The sequence below is a fragment of the Dicentrarchus labrax genome, unplaced genomic scaffold (genome assembly GCF_905237075.1).
Source record: "Dicentrarchus labrax unplaced genomic scaffold, dlabrax2021, whole genome shotgun sequence".
Taxonomy (NCBI): domain Eukaryota; kingdom Metazoa; phylum Chordata; class Actinopteri; family Moronidae; genus Dicentrarchus; species Dicentrarchus labrax.
This window is the reverse complement of record NW_026136718.1, coordinates 25,165,627-25,179,559: the sequence shown is the minus strand read 5'-3', so window position 1 is coordinate 25,179,559 and position 13,933 is coordinate 25,165,627. Positions and strand designations below refer to the sequence as shown.

Here is a 13,933-nt window from a genome sequence, read left to right as displayed (position 1 = left end):
TCTGACAGCTGTAGTTACTTTGCAGATTAATGTTTTATATACAAAATATGACAGTTACAGGGGCCATTTTGCTGCTTAATTAATAGAGTGCTTTTACTTTTAACACATTTCTCTGTTAATACTTTTGTTCTTTTATTCAGGTAAACTTTTGAATGCAGGACTCTTATATAGTATTTTGGCATTGTAGTATTGCAACTTTTACTTCAGTAAATGATCTAAGTTCTACTTCCACAAACTGCCAACCTGCACTGCGAGTCGTTTCCTGTTCTGTTCCACCCTAATCCCAGTGATCAGCACTACCAGCACGGCACTGGGAGCCAGTAAATACATTGCGAAACTGAAACTGGTACTCTGCCATTTTCACAATCCTGCTCTGTTTGTTTGTTCCCTGCAGGGTTGCTGCCTTCCTGCTGTAGTCCAGACTGCAGCTGTGACAGCCAACACTGCTGATGCCAGTTCGTTTAGAGCTTGGATGCGGCTCCGTGTTTGGCATCGTGGAGGAGGTGATGTCACTGATAATACTTAACCGTGGGAACTCATAAATGTTACTGAAAGGCCAACTGACACACCGTCTATCAAAATATGACCAAGTGTGTCTCACAGGCATACAGTTGAGACAGCCTGTTACAACTAGCTGGCTACCAAACCAGTGTGACAACTAACGGATATCTTGCTTCATCCAGCGTGTCTCCAAACAGATAAAACAACAGTGACCTTAATATGACTGGGATGCCAGACATTATAATACTTAACAGTGACCTTGAGCTGAGATTTAATTCTCTTTTGGTCTCAGAATGGTCTGCGCTGTATATTTCTGAGCTGATATCTGCACATACGGTAACACAAAAGAATAAAATAATGATCCAGTAATATCTTCAAACATGGAAAACTTGCCAGATGCTCGTTGAATGGAGTTTATAATCTGCTTTCATGGTTGAACGAGTCTTTTGTGGCATGTTTTTGTTGTGCATCAAGCCCACAAAAAGTAATATTCACATTATGCTGTTCCAAAATCTCCTACTGACTTCACTTACTCTCAGTCACTTAAATACTTAATGTGTCATATAAATGATGTACACAGTGAAGAAGAAGACTGTCACATTTTTTGCTTTGAGCTCATGATTCTTTCAGATGACAGAGCCAAGTGGGACCATCAGCATTAATTAGTAAATGAAAACACAGATACAAAAACATTCTTTCAAAAATAGTTTTATTAAATACTTTGTCAGCTAGCTATCATAAATAAAAAGAACAAAAAGTTATGTTTAATGTTCAGCAGTGGCTGAAAGGGAACGTCCTCAGGAGACCATCTGTTACGAGGGGGGTCTTTGGGTGTGAGTCCCACTGGGACAGCTGAACCAAATCCCACAGCACCAGCTGGGAGAATTAAGCCTAGAATAAATAAAGGGGAGACAGGGCACCTTTGGCTGGGGACAAAACAATGTCTTGACAGGAACACAAATGGATTCTCAGTCCTAACGGCCTCAACTTTCTCTCCACTGACGAGGTTGAGTCGAGTCTTCTAGCGGCGTCTACCAAATAATATCCTGAGAGGAGCTGTCACATCTTCCTTCGTCTGCCTCCTTTTAAACAGACTCTTCAGTCGAAAGCCGGCGCCACGATTTCATTTCCCTTTAAAAAAACAAAAAACAAATATTAGTCCACACTTTCACTAAATTTCTCCTTGTTATTATAGCCATTTAAGTCAGAACTTACACATTACTGCCGGGCACGATCCTTTCCTGGTTCTGCTTTGTCAGACTGAACCTTCTGAAGAACGCAGGCAGTTTGAGCTTGGCTCTGGCAGACCTGGAGGAAACGCTGGAAAGTAAAAGTTCCTGTGTTAGACAGTATTTCATGTGGCACTGCCGAGCTGAGGTGCTAATGAGAGTCTTTGTGGACAAACGTACTGATTTACATCGATGTGTGAATGGGTCGGTATGGCTGGAATTTTTTAGGATCCAGGTTCCAATTCTTCAAATTCAACACCAGTTTTAAAGAGATGCTACTCTCTATTTGTCTGTTTTTTTAACATTTTCTGTCCACAGCAATAGCATACAGTAAAGCTCTTAATATTGCGGCCACTTACAAGAAAACTGAAAATCAAGAGGTCAAAGGTCACACAGTTTTCTGTTTGTAGATGTCATCTGCTTATGTAAACAGTCCTGAAAATCCCCACACACCAGAAAACTGAACCTATAATTGCAGAGAACCAGTTTAGATTTTGCCCATGTACGTGTCTGCTGAACCCACCATTCTGTTGGTTGTTTAGTCTCCATCCTCTCCACCTCAGCTTCTCCTTTCAGTCCATCTTCCTCCTCCTCCTCGGCCTCCTCCTCCTCTGGTATCTGGTCCCACAGCCTGCTGTTGACCCACAGAGCCTCCTGCAGGCTGAGGCCGCGTCCTATGCAGGTCACCCGACGACACAAAGGGCAGCCCACGGTGAGCAGCCCGCTCCTGGCCTCCGACATAGTCTCCAGGCACAGGTCGCAGAAGGTGTGCCTGCAGTGGAGTACCCGGGGGATCCTGTCCATCCGGGAGTAGGGCGAGAGGCAGACACTGCACTCGTCGTCCTCACACAGAACCATGGTCAGGCTGAAGTGGTGGACCACAGAAAGTACCGGGTTGACTGCAAGGATCAAAAGGAGTCAAAATTGAATTTGTGGATTATTAGATAGTGCTGCTGGATATCAATTATACACCCTATCACAGCAGTAATATTTGAAGAGGTTTTTTTTGTTTTTCTAGCAGATTTGAACTAAAAATCCATTACTTATCTTATTTATTTACATTTTCAGAGAGTTCTCTCAGATGACACTTGTGTTATTGTTATTTCTGCCAAATCAAGTCAGAATTATATTTTGAGAGATTGTACAATACAGAGAGCAACTGGAGTTGAAAAGCACTATAATGAACATCCATAAACACAAACCATACTACTAAATATATATATATATATTTAAATGAAGGAAAAAGTTTAGAATAATAAAAATAATGTATGTCTGTAAAGCGTACTTACAGTAAACTTGAAGCCTATGTAATAACGTTATTCCCAGAACAGACGGTGCTCCTTCAGACCTATTTAAGAGTATTGTCCCTTTTGGAGTGTACAGCACAGCCACAGTGCAGTGAATGGAGAGGGAGAGCTCGTCTGCCGCCTGTTCAGGAGTGTCTGGTGTATTTGTGGGGGCGGGACAGAAACGTCGCTCTCTCTTCTCACAGACCAAACCCTCACAACGCAACAGCTGGGGAAGCGGGGCGGTGGAGACGCTCTTTGTTCAGTGTTTGACGGAGAGCAGGTGGAGGGACGGGTATGGAGGGTATAGGCAAACAGTGATGATAAACCTAGCTTGGGTCGACCAAGGGAGCAGGATCGTGAACAACTTCGTTATACATGTTAAAATTAACTTAGAAATTGACAAACATGTTCTGTGAAAAGATTGGGCTCGTCCGGGATTTGAACCCGGGACCTCTCGCACCCAAAGCGAGAATCATACCCCTAGACCAACGAGCCACACTTTCCCACTGGTATGTGTGCATTTTAATATCTGACCAGTTGTCATTTCAATCATGATGTTAATTTACCTTGTTTTACTCCCCTAAGGTCTTCTCCACTCAAAAACTCACAACACTCGTAAGTTTCTCTTAGCACAGCCGTTCATATGTTGGAGCTACCTGCTAGCTAACGCTAACGTTAGGATAAAACCAGGAGGGTAAGCTATATGTTTTTGAAACAGCAAAATCCAGTCTCTTAAGTCAGTCATGCAGCAACAGACAACAACCTCCACTACAATAATGTACGTTACGTTAGTTAATTAGCGTTCTCGATAATGTTATTTGAAGTCAAATGACAAGCGGGCTGCTGCACATCTTCTCCAGTCGGCTGCAGCTTAGCGTTAGCATATAACGTTAGCTAGCTGTTGTGAAAGTGACGGCCCAAAAAAAAGAGGGCTCGTCCGGGATTTGAACCCGGGACCTCTCGCACCCGAAGCGAGAATCATACCCCTAGACCAACGAGCCACGTGTTCCAGAAGCGCGGAACAACTTCACTTAATAAATACAACTCTGCTCTGCTTGGGTGTACTGTTCATAATGTTTTATATAATAATAATAATAATAATAATAGAGAATAATAATCGTTGCAATCCCAGTGTCAATTTTGCCCCAGACTATCGTGGTTGTAGTAAAAAGCTTTGTTGTGTGGAATGTAGACAGGGCTGTACTCTGGTATCTTGTACTGTAACACGCTTGGTTTAATATTCTAATTTAGTTTTCATTACAAAAGACTTTATCTAAATTCTATATAAGATGACAAACATATCTGGATGTATGGCCTCACCTGACCCAGCACTCTGGACGTACAGCGTGCTGAGGTCACAGGTTGGAGGCGGAGTTACCGCCTCTCATCAGGAAGTCCATTGTGCCTAATGCAGCTGTCTGTGTAGTTCAGTTAACGATGTAAACAAACGTTGCTAGGCGCTCTGAAACCAGCTAACCATGTTAAAAGCGTTAGTAATTTGCCTTATCCGTAATACAAACCAAATTAATATAATTTAAGTTTAATTTCAACTCGTGAATTTAACGGGCGCCGTTGTTGTGGTCAGGTAGTAACGTCAATGCTGTCAGAGGTTGCTAGGTTAGTGGGGAGCTAAAAGTAGCTAGTAACGTTAGATAGCTTAACTTGAGGCGAGCTAAAAGTGTCCACGGAACCAGTAGGCTGTTAGATATTTACAAGACTTCATATACTGACAGTATGACTTCCAAACAGATGGCGGCGTCTCTGGGATCTCTACAGAATCCTGATCTAAGGTAAATGTGGCTAAAGCCAGTGATTAGCTAACTAACTTGAGCTAATGTTTTTAATATCACAAGCAACCAGTGATGGTGAGCTCATGCAGAGATGGCAATCTCGTGGTTATGTGGTATTTTAACGGATTTAACAAACATCACTATGTTTTGATATTTTGTAATATGTGTATTCCAGCTCTGTCCTGTCATCATGTGAGCCAGAGCTTCAGGAGCTGATGAGGCAGATTGATATTATGATCAACCATCAGAAGAGGGAGTGGGAGGCTGAGATGCAGGCCATGGAGCTCAGGCTGAAAAGTGGGGAAGAGGAACTGTTGACTTCCAGGAATCTCATTGAACGGAGGGACCTGGAGGTGCAGTAGCAGATCCTTTTTAAACTTTTAATGAACCAGTGAGGGGTCTCTGTTTCTTTGTTGAGGAGAACTTAGAGAGCTAATATTTTTTGTTGTATGAGTAACAGAGAGAGAGAGATGGAAAACATTTGCAGTCATTCACCATCATTCTTTTCTTGTAATATAATTTTGTGTTGTATTACAGCATGATGACCACACACACTCTGCATGGCACTTATGTTTCTAAATTATCACATTGATGTTTACCAACATTTTTACAATACCTTTACTGTCATCACCCCTGATTGTAGATTGGATTGCTTCACAAGCAGCTGGAAGAAGTCCAGCCTGGTCGGCAAGAGTTAGTTACCAAGTATGAGCAGCAACTGCACAAAGTCCGGGAAGAGGTGAGACAAACAGCCTTTCAATTCAAGTTCCTCAACATATCTTGAAAATCCCAGGATGAATTGGTAGTTTACAGATTTGCAGAGCCAAGGTTTACTTTGATAATTGAATCCTTATCAACCAGTTTAACCTACTAACAAAACCATCTCAGAGCTTATTCAACTTACTGAACATGATGATGATGATGATGATGATTAAAAGTTATTTATCACGAACACTTTTTTCCTGCAGTTAGATAAATTAAAGAGAAGTTACCACAAGCTTCAGCGCAAACAGCTCAAGGAGATCCCTGGAGGAGTGAATACTAAAGACATAGACCGTTCAGAGGTGACCCGACTCAATGGGAAGATTGAGGTACAACAACATTAGTACAATTCCTTTTATATTCTTGTTCACTAGTCACCTACAGCTTGCCTTATACTGCCATCTACTGGTTATGTGGAGTACAATCGTCCTTGTCTCTCCTGCAGGAATATCACCAGCGTTCTGTAGAGTGGGGGCAGCAACGCAGCCAATACCAAAAACAACTGACAGCGCTGGAGGCCCAAAATAAGAGCCTGACTGATGAGCTCACACACATGAAAGTAAGTGCAGATTAATAACCTTATCATGACAGCGCAGCAATGTCAATTCAGACAGTTTAATGCTGAAACTAAGTGGAGGTTATTTTTTCACACATATTCTCTTGTCATTTGATTTGCAGACCCAGTGGGAATTGTTGCAGAAGGAGAAGGAGCACAGGGAGTGCTGCTTAAAGGTGCAACATCTGTGCACTCAGCTGGAGAAGGCTCAGGGCAGCCTGCACTCACAGGAGCTTGAACTGGAACGCCTCAGACCCCTCGAGATGTGGTTGGGACAGTACCAGAGAGAGCAGCAGGTTAGCAGAAGGGTAGGACTGTATACAAGCTGGGGCAGATTAAAGACTGGACAAACCAGACGTAAAGACAGTTTCAACAATTTACACACATTCTTTTAGTCTTTAGACAGTCAGGAAGGAGTAATATCTGATGATGGAGTTAATACACTAGACAACACACTGAAGCACTGGTCAGTAATGACTGGAGTCTGATAGACAACTCAACAAATCCAGCTGGAACACCAAAAAACAACTGACAGCTTACACACTTTATATGCCGTAACATTGAGCTGAAAGACCAAAAAAAGTGGTAAGCCTTCGATTTAATTTTGTAGAGCTATTCATTCTATTACCACAGTTCAGTCAGTTTTTCCTCTATTTAAGTTTAAGTCTAGTTCACCCTCACACCACAAACCTCCATGTCTGTTGCAAATATCAAACACGTCTTAATTAGAGTGACTGACAGCGACTCAAGATCCAAATCTTTACATATTACACACTACATGATTTCATCTGCCAAAACCAGCAGACCCAGACTAGAGCAGAACCGGTCCGACGTGGTCCCATCAGTCGCCACACCCAAATAATATTAATAATTGGCTCAGCAGTTGTAATGTGTGTCCCCCACTTTGAGGTGATCATGATCATGATATGACTGTGCATTTTGTGAGGCACCTATCATCACAGAAAAAGCAAGATAGAGAAGCTATTGAAGTGAAACAATATTGTAATATTTTCTGAGATGTTTTTTTCCCTTTTTTGTAACTTGTGTTATCCATCAGCTTCTTTTAGTCCAACAGACAGTCAGGCACAAATCAAATTGAAGCTCTCTGAAAACAGTAATAATCACAGTACCGACAGTAAAAAAAACTGCATTGTACCATCAGAATGTTTTACTGTCTTATATAGTAAAACTGGTACGCCAACATATCTCTGAACTGAACATTATATTACATCAGAGGAGTTTTCAGTTCATTGTAGCTTTGTGATCCAGATGCAGGCCGATAAAGTCACACAATAATCTTGAAAATAACAGCCTCCCAACTCTTTGAAATTAGTTAATCTGTCAAACAAATGTAATTCCATTGTGAGGAAGAAACAGTGACCATGAAAATCCATTTCTATTGTTGTGGTTTGAAAATCTGTATGTAATTCTCCAAACTATTCCAGTCATTCCACCCTGTGAGTCCTGCTGTTGATGGAGCAGGCAGATATATGTTAGATAGATAAGGTCAAATTACAGGACTGACTGAGGGTGGCCCCTATAGCACCATCGGATATGAGACAATCCTGATTTGCATTAATCAATCCACCAACTTTAAATAATTTTAACAAAATCATGACAGTCTGGCCTCTGCTCACATTTACAGCCTAGGTCTGCCTGTGTGTTAATCTGCCCCAGTATACAAGCAACAGATGCAAACAGTAGAGCTTTAAATCAATATGGATGGAAATAGGATATTATGTCAAACAGTTGATTTGTACTGTAGTGTTTGACGTTAGAATATCGCTTCATCAGCTGAGGATGAACTGCTGCTCCACAGGTGCTTACGGAGGAAAGGCAGGAACTACACGCAACCCTGAACTCCCAGGATACATTTGTGCGGAGAGCCAGTCTCGAACGCCAAAGGCTTCGTAATGAAGCTGCCAGACTTAACCAAGTACTGGAAGCTAAAGATCAAGTCATTCGGTGGGTGGATTTCTACCTGTAAATAATGTGTTTTCAGTCATTGCGTTATGATGCAGTACAGCAACAGTACACAAGAGGGCGCTCTATACTGATACTGTAGGCAGGATGCACTGATGAGCAGTTGTAATACAACAAGTTCAGTGCTTGTGTGTTGTGTGGAAAGAGTTTTTATGGAGGTCTGTTAAGCACTATATTGTCTCTTATTTTCTCAGCTCTCTGGAGGAGTGTCTGGTGGCTCAGGGTTGTGCTGGTGTGGAAACCCTCAGACAAGATCTGGAGAAGACTGCAGCCAAACTTCACTGCGCCCAAGCATGTGAGGTTCATCTCAAGACAGAACTGGCATGTCTCAAAGAGAGGTGAATGCTGGTCCTCATCTTTATTATTTTGCACATATAAGCTTGACACGTGTGCGTCTTGAATTTGGATACCAACATGATGTTGATGTTTTTATGATTTGCTCAGACTGGAGAGGGTGAGCCGACAGAGAGCTGACCAATCAAAGATGGAGGAACTGAGGAGCATTAAAGCAGAATACAATTCCTCTGTTGTGGAAGTAAAAAAGGTCAGAAAGCGTCTCTGTCTGGTTATGTTGCAGGAGCTTTGAGTTTTCAACGTGCATACTCTATTTGTGTATTAACATCTGTATTGTGACTTCTCTGGGTTCATTGTACAGCTCAGAGAGGAGCTCCAAAGGGCGAAGCAGACTCACAGCGGTGAGGTGGAGGGAATGAGGAAGGAGGTGTCAAAGCTGACCACCGAGCTGCACCAACGTGACGTCACCATCTCCACGCTGAGTGGCTCTTCATCCAGCGTCAAACAGCAGCTCTGCAGTGAGGTGGAGCGAGCACAACAGAAGGCAGCTGAGCTTAAAGTAAGCACATAAACAGTCGCAGCCCTGTGACGTTATATTTTCATTGCAATTACATATTTGAGTGTTTGATCATCTCAAACTGTCAAATCATTGTCAGTCTTTAGATTGTTTGTACTTGTGTACTGTGGCAGTTTTGAATTCCTTTCAGGTTTTGAAATTACGGTCACAATGAACCTTTGTGAGGAAACAGGAACCTTTTTCTTTTTTTTTCATTCAGCGATACAGTAGGGGTGTGTGTTACAGCTTTATTCAGACATGACAGGACTCATAAGAAGAGCCCTGTTCACGCAGTTTGGCATTTAGTGTGAGAGAGGGAGTTACAAAGTAATGATATGATTGTGGAAGGCGTTGCTGCGTCACTCACTTTAAAACTACTTCAACTGCTGTTGAAGCCTAAAAGAATGACATCATCAGGACACTCACCAAGGGCCGTCATGGTCAATCCCTCAATAAACCTTCTCATCAATTTTGTCATTTATTAGTTTATTTTGTAATGTCTATTTTACTAGGTTTATGATCAAATGACCAAAAACTAACAACTAATTCCCATCATCCTCAGCTGTATTTTGTAATGTGTGTGAATTAGCAAGTGTTGGTATGCTGACACACGAAACCAAGATAGGGAACATGGTCAATTTACACGTGCTAAACATCAGCATGTTAGCATCTGTGCCTGAGTACAGACTCACAGAGCTGCTTGCATGGCTGTGGACTCCCACACACAGCAAGAGGAACTGAATCATTTTAGAGACTGCTCTGTCATGAGAAGAATCTCCTCCTCAAATTGATTGACTGTCTTTCAAGGTTCATTAAACAGATGTTATTTTCTTTGTACAGTGGTAAGATTTTACTACAGTACTCTTGATAAAGAGAACAAGACTAATTTCTAATCTGTATCTTTGCATCTTTACCATGTTCTGCTTCCTTTACGTTAGCATTAATGCATTCTATTCATACTCGTTCTGACCCTGTAACATCGCTATCATAACTGTTAACTAAATGTGACTTGGGCAATTCAGACATGTTGGTGAGAATAGCTCTGTATAGTCTTGGCATTAACTCCGTTTCCCTAAAGGGTTGAGGTGAACTGCATCATGCTGGAGCCTATTTATCTGCTCAGGGGTAAAATAAGTCACACTTTTCTTTGTCTGTGACTTTCTCAGATGACTCAGGCCCAGCTGGAGACTCTACAAACTGAGAACCAGCAGCTGAAGGGTCTGCTGCAGAAGTTGGAGTCTCAGTCACCTAAGGTTTGTCTGCTTTGACATAGTTGTGTAGTCATTACACAGTTTTGCAGACCGCAGCAGACAGGATTCTTGTCTTAATTTGGCCTCAGTGCTTGTTTCTAAATCTGACTCATCTCTATCTGCTTTTTACCTCCTGAATCACTTCGGCATCCTCAGAGGGGGGATTCATCGCTTGCATCCCTGAGGGAGAGTTATGTGTCATCTCTGAGCAGCCTGGAACAAGAAAATCGGCAGCTAAGGCAGGCACTCGCTATGATGCACGGCCGACCTGAGATCTCCAACTGGACCTGTCAGGACAAATATGAACAAGCTCTGCTCAGCCACGCCATGACCGACCAACCACAGCCTGCTCCGGACAGGTACCCGGCATACACACAGACACACACACATCCAACAAAAGATCAAGAAACTGAACCCTTATGCCTCTTGTTTTATCTGTAGCAGTGAAGATAACAGACATCAAAAACGCCAGGAGGATGTGCAGGCAATGAAAGCTGAGCAGCAGGAGAACGCCACTCGCTCCGAAGGGGAGATTAAGAGACTCTTCAAACAGCTACACAACCTGTCTCATTCCTCTGGGGAGCACTCCTCTAGCCAGGCCCAAGACAGCAGGTCTCATTCATCTGCATCCTCCTGCTCCTCCTCCAGTAGCACAAGACTCACCAGGAGAAACTCAGTGCCAAACCTAAGCTCAAACGAATCTCCTCCTGAGGGACAAAGCTCCAGCTCTGAAGACTCTCTGACCTTAGTGTCCAGAAAAAAAATACCCTCTGCCTCTCCAATGGTGAGTCTTGTCACACATAATAATCCAAAGTTGTGGTAAAGGTAAAGTTCCATTCCTATACAGTTGTGTGTCTTTCTTCCTCCCTCTCAGGAGTCTTTGTCAGTGTCACCCGCAGACGGCATGGTCTCTCGTTTCCTGGAGGAAGAGAGCTTACGCTCCACAGAGCTGCTCCAGAGGTTGGACATCCACATCGAGGGTATGAGGGAGAACAGCACCAAGACAGTGTCCAAGTACCTGCCAAGTGGCTCAGGGCCAGAGTCTGCCCAGACTGCAGTACAGACTGGTCAGTGATTGAGTAAGGTGGAATAAATATGACAGAAAGTGCCTTGAACAGCAGCGTCGAAGACTACGTTGTGGTACTTAAGTAGATTGTACACGGTGGAGACATTTGTGGGGCATTTGGTGTGTGCCTCAGAAATTCCAGTTACCTTTCAACTTGCTTAGTACTGTCAGGCCACAGCACTGAGCATAAGCGCAAATAAGCACTAGCCCACTCCTTCCCCACAGTGAAGGCCAAGTTACACATATGACATAGTCTTACGTAGTTGATTAGCTAGCGTGTTTTCACTAGAGGTACATTTTTGTCCTGTCATGTCAAGATGATCTTAAAGGGCAAGCGCTGACAAAGGCTGACTGATTAAACGCTTTGCATCACCTCACGCCTTTTGTTAGGAGATGCATTTGAACACACCGCAAAGACTGCAGCTGACAAGCTTTCTGTGCCTTCATAAGGCCCGTCCGGGTCAGTAGTCCAAAAAACAAGACAAACAAACTAAACAGTGTCATCATAGGCTGGATAATGTGGTGAGAATAAGTGTCTGCATTGTTAGCTTTAGGGCTGCCACTCACAGTTATTATCAGAGAACAGTTAAAATACAATTTACAGCCCAAAGTGACATCTTCAGATATATTATTTTGTCCAAGCAATAGTCTAAAAACAAAAGACATCCAGTTTGCTATCATTTAAGACAAGAGAAAGTTAACACACTGCCTTAACTGTTAGTGATGGTGGTGGTCGGCAACTGAAACTCAATAACAGCCAATGGTTCTTTTTACTTTTCTATCCAAGGTGTTTTATGCTGTGTTTTCTGGCTGGGAAAACCCTGTAAATCTGCTTAATTTGGGGTCCGGAGGTGCTTTATATTTAAGCTAACATTAACACTTTGTAAGTAGTAATAAATGCTGATTGTCTCTGCAATCATAGCTTTTATTGTCAGACCAACAGTGCTTTTAATAGATAGAAGTGGCCTTAAGAAACAGTTTCAGTCATTGTGCATTGTGCCCTGCAGCCTGTCATATTTGTGTGACCTCACATAGCTGACTTTTGGTTGCTGAATTCCACATGAGTTACTTGTTGGAGTTCCTTTGCACTTTTCCTCGTAGGACGCTGCATATTCCAATTTTTCAAGTTGCCTGGAATGCAGCATTGACACAAGCTTTATATTTACGTCCATAGAAAAGAATGTTGCTGTGAGCCAAAGACGTGTCTGTCCTCCCTGCATGTCTGTCACAGCTGGGAGAAATACCACATATGTACATGTCTGTCCTGACATTTCAGACAGTAGGGAGGGAGAGAAGGCAGCTTTTACTGCAGCTCTCCTCATTTCCCCCAGTTACTAGTCTCCCAAACCCCTCACCATCGCCACCTACCCACCCTGCAGAGGCCCTCGGGCTAGTCAAGTGCAGGAATGTGTGCACCATGCCAATGCTGTCATGAACCTTCCCCTGCGGCCTGCTTTGTCCTCATCATTAGAAAGCTGATGGAATGTTAATATCAACCATGTGGGGCACTCAACCGCAGAAACACTGAAAGGCCAGAGGGGAATAGTTCTATTTTACTGCTCTCCTAATGAAGGACGCACTGATCGAATGGAAATAAAGTGGAAGAAATTCAAGAAATATGTGTTTTTTTGTTTTTGCTATCATACTATTACAACAACAAAACAGGAGTTCTGTTCAGGAGTCCCCTGAGTCCAGTGACTTCTCACTTTGGTATTTGGTAGCCTGTGTTACTAGCACTGTAAGCCCCAACAAACAGCGCTGAGGAATTTGGCAAGGCAGGCATTCCTCTGGCTCTCTCTGGAGGAAGGTGAAAAGGTTTTTATATGTGGAGATTCTTTGAAGGGGCCTAGTAAAAGGCAGGAGGAATGAGGCTGATTCAAGTCCAGGGAGAGTTTGGACTGCTTTATTTACGTAATGATTCACAGGAAAAATTTGCTTTAGGCAACAAGGTGGTTGAGTAAATGCTTAATGGATTAATTTAATGAATTGAATTGCCCTCGTTAGGCTCGTAACCCTGTCAGGACAAGTGTTATGGGTGCAGTTATGATGCAGACAGAGGACACCTTCCCTTTAAAGGAATTATCTTGGTTATTTATTGGTTGGGAGGCATTATCACTATTTGCTTCTAATGATTACATTATGCTATTAAAGGGGATTTCCAGCAATTTAGTATTGCACTTCCAATACCTTGGCTGACTTGCAAGATACAATGTTAAAAAAGATAGGGCGCCCCATTTAACAAGGCTGGGTACTCGCTGCAGCAGCCATGGGTTTGGGTCCCCCCTCTCTCTCCTCCCCTCTTTCCTGTTGCCCTTCAGCTGTACTGTCCAATAAAGGCAAAAAGCCCAATATATATATATATGAATATTCATAAGATCCTCTCTGCCTAGTTAATGCTCATGTTTTTCACCCCCTCGTCCCTAAAAAATTTAAACCTATAAGCACAAGCCAACCGACATCATCAGAAAGCTTCCTCCGGAACCGTACTAGACATGTAAGGTTAAAGTAAAAGCTGGTATGGTTGGGCCCTGTACTGTACTAAATCTTAAAAAAACCAATTCCAATTCTTGATTTCAGCCTCACGTTGTGGCCTTCCTTAACAGATGGAGTTAGGGTCAGGGTTATTTAGTTAAGCAGTCTATTGAGCAAACTACACT

The 13,933-nt window shown here is 42.7% G+C and overlaps 2 protein-coding genes and 2 non-coding genes across 4 annotated transcripts; 1 reads left to right on the top strand and 3 right to left on the bottom strand.

Moving 5' to 3' along the window:
* Nucleotides 1–1,193: 1,193 nt before the first annotated feature.
* im:7152348 (uncharacterized protein LOC559250 homolog) lies at nt 1,194–3,186 on the bottom strand. Its single transcript, XM_051376095.1, has 4 exons — nt 3,020–3,186; nt 2,254–2,629; nt 1,717–1,821; nt 1,194–1,632 (listed from the first exon to the last, which is right to left on the bottom strand). Exons 2-4 carry the CDS (start codon nt 2,586–2,588, stop codon nt 1,587–1,589), a joined length of 486 nt encoding a protein of 161 aa, XP_051232055.1. The 5' UTR covers nt 2,589–2,629; nt 3,020–3,186; the 3' UTR covers nt 1,194–1,586.
* A 97-nt stretch (nt 3,187–3,283) lies between these two features.
* On the top strand, nt 3,284–12,893 carry cep63 (centrosomal protein 63). Its single transcript, XM_051376093.1, is given in 13 exon segments — nt 3,284–3,528; nt 4,985–5,162; nt 5,453–5,548; nt 5,778–5,900; nt 6,017–6,130; nt 6,250–6,435; nt 7,947–8,092; nt 8,305–8,448; nt 8,555–8,963; nt 10,127–10,213; nt 10,367–10,569; nt 10,652–10,994; nt 11,085–12,893. Coding segments are annotated over 13 exon segments (2,334 nt in total). The 5' UTR covers nt 3,284–3,424; the 3' UTR covers nt 11,286–12,893.
* trnap-ugg (transfer RNA proline (anticodon UGG)) lies at nt 3,443–3,514 on the bottom strand. The gene has a single exon. It is a non-coding gene; the product is annotated as a tRNA-Pro (tRNA).
* trnap-cgg (transfer RNA proline (anticodon CGG)) lies at nt 3,949–4,020 on the bottom strand. The gene has a single exon. It is a non-coding gene; the product is annotated as a tRNA-Pro (tRNA).
* Nucleotides 12,894–13,933: the final 1,040 nt, after the last annotated feature.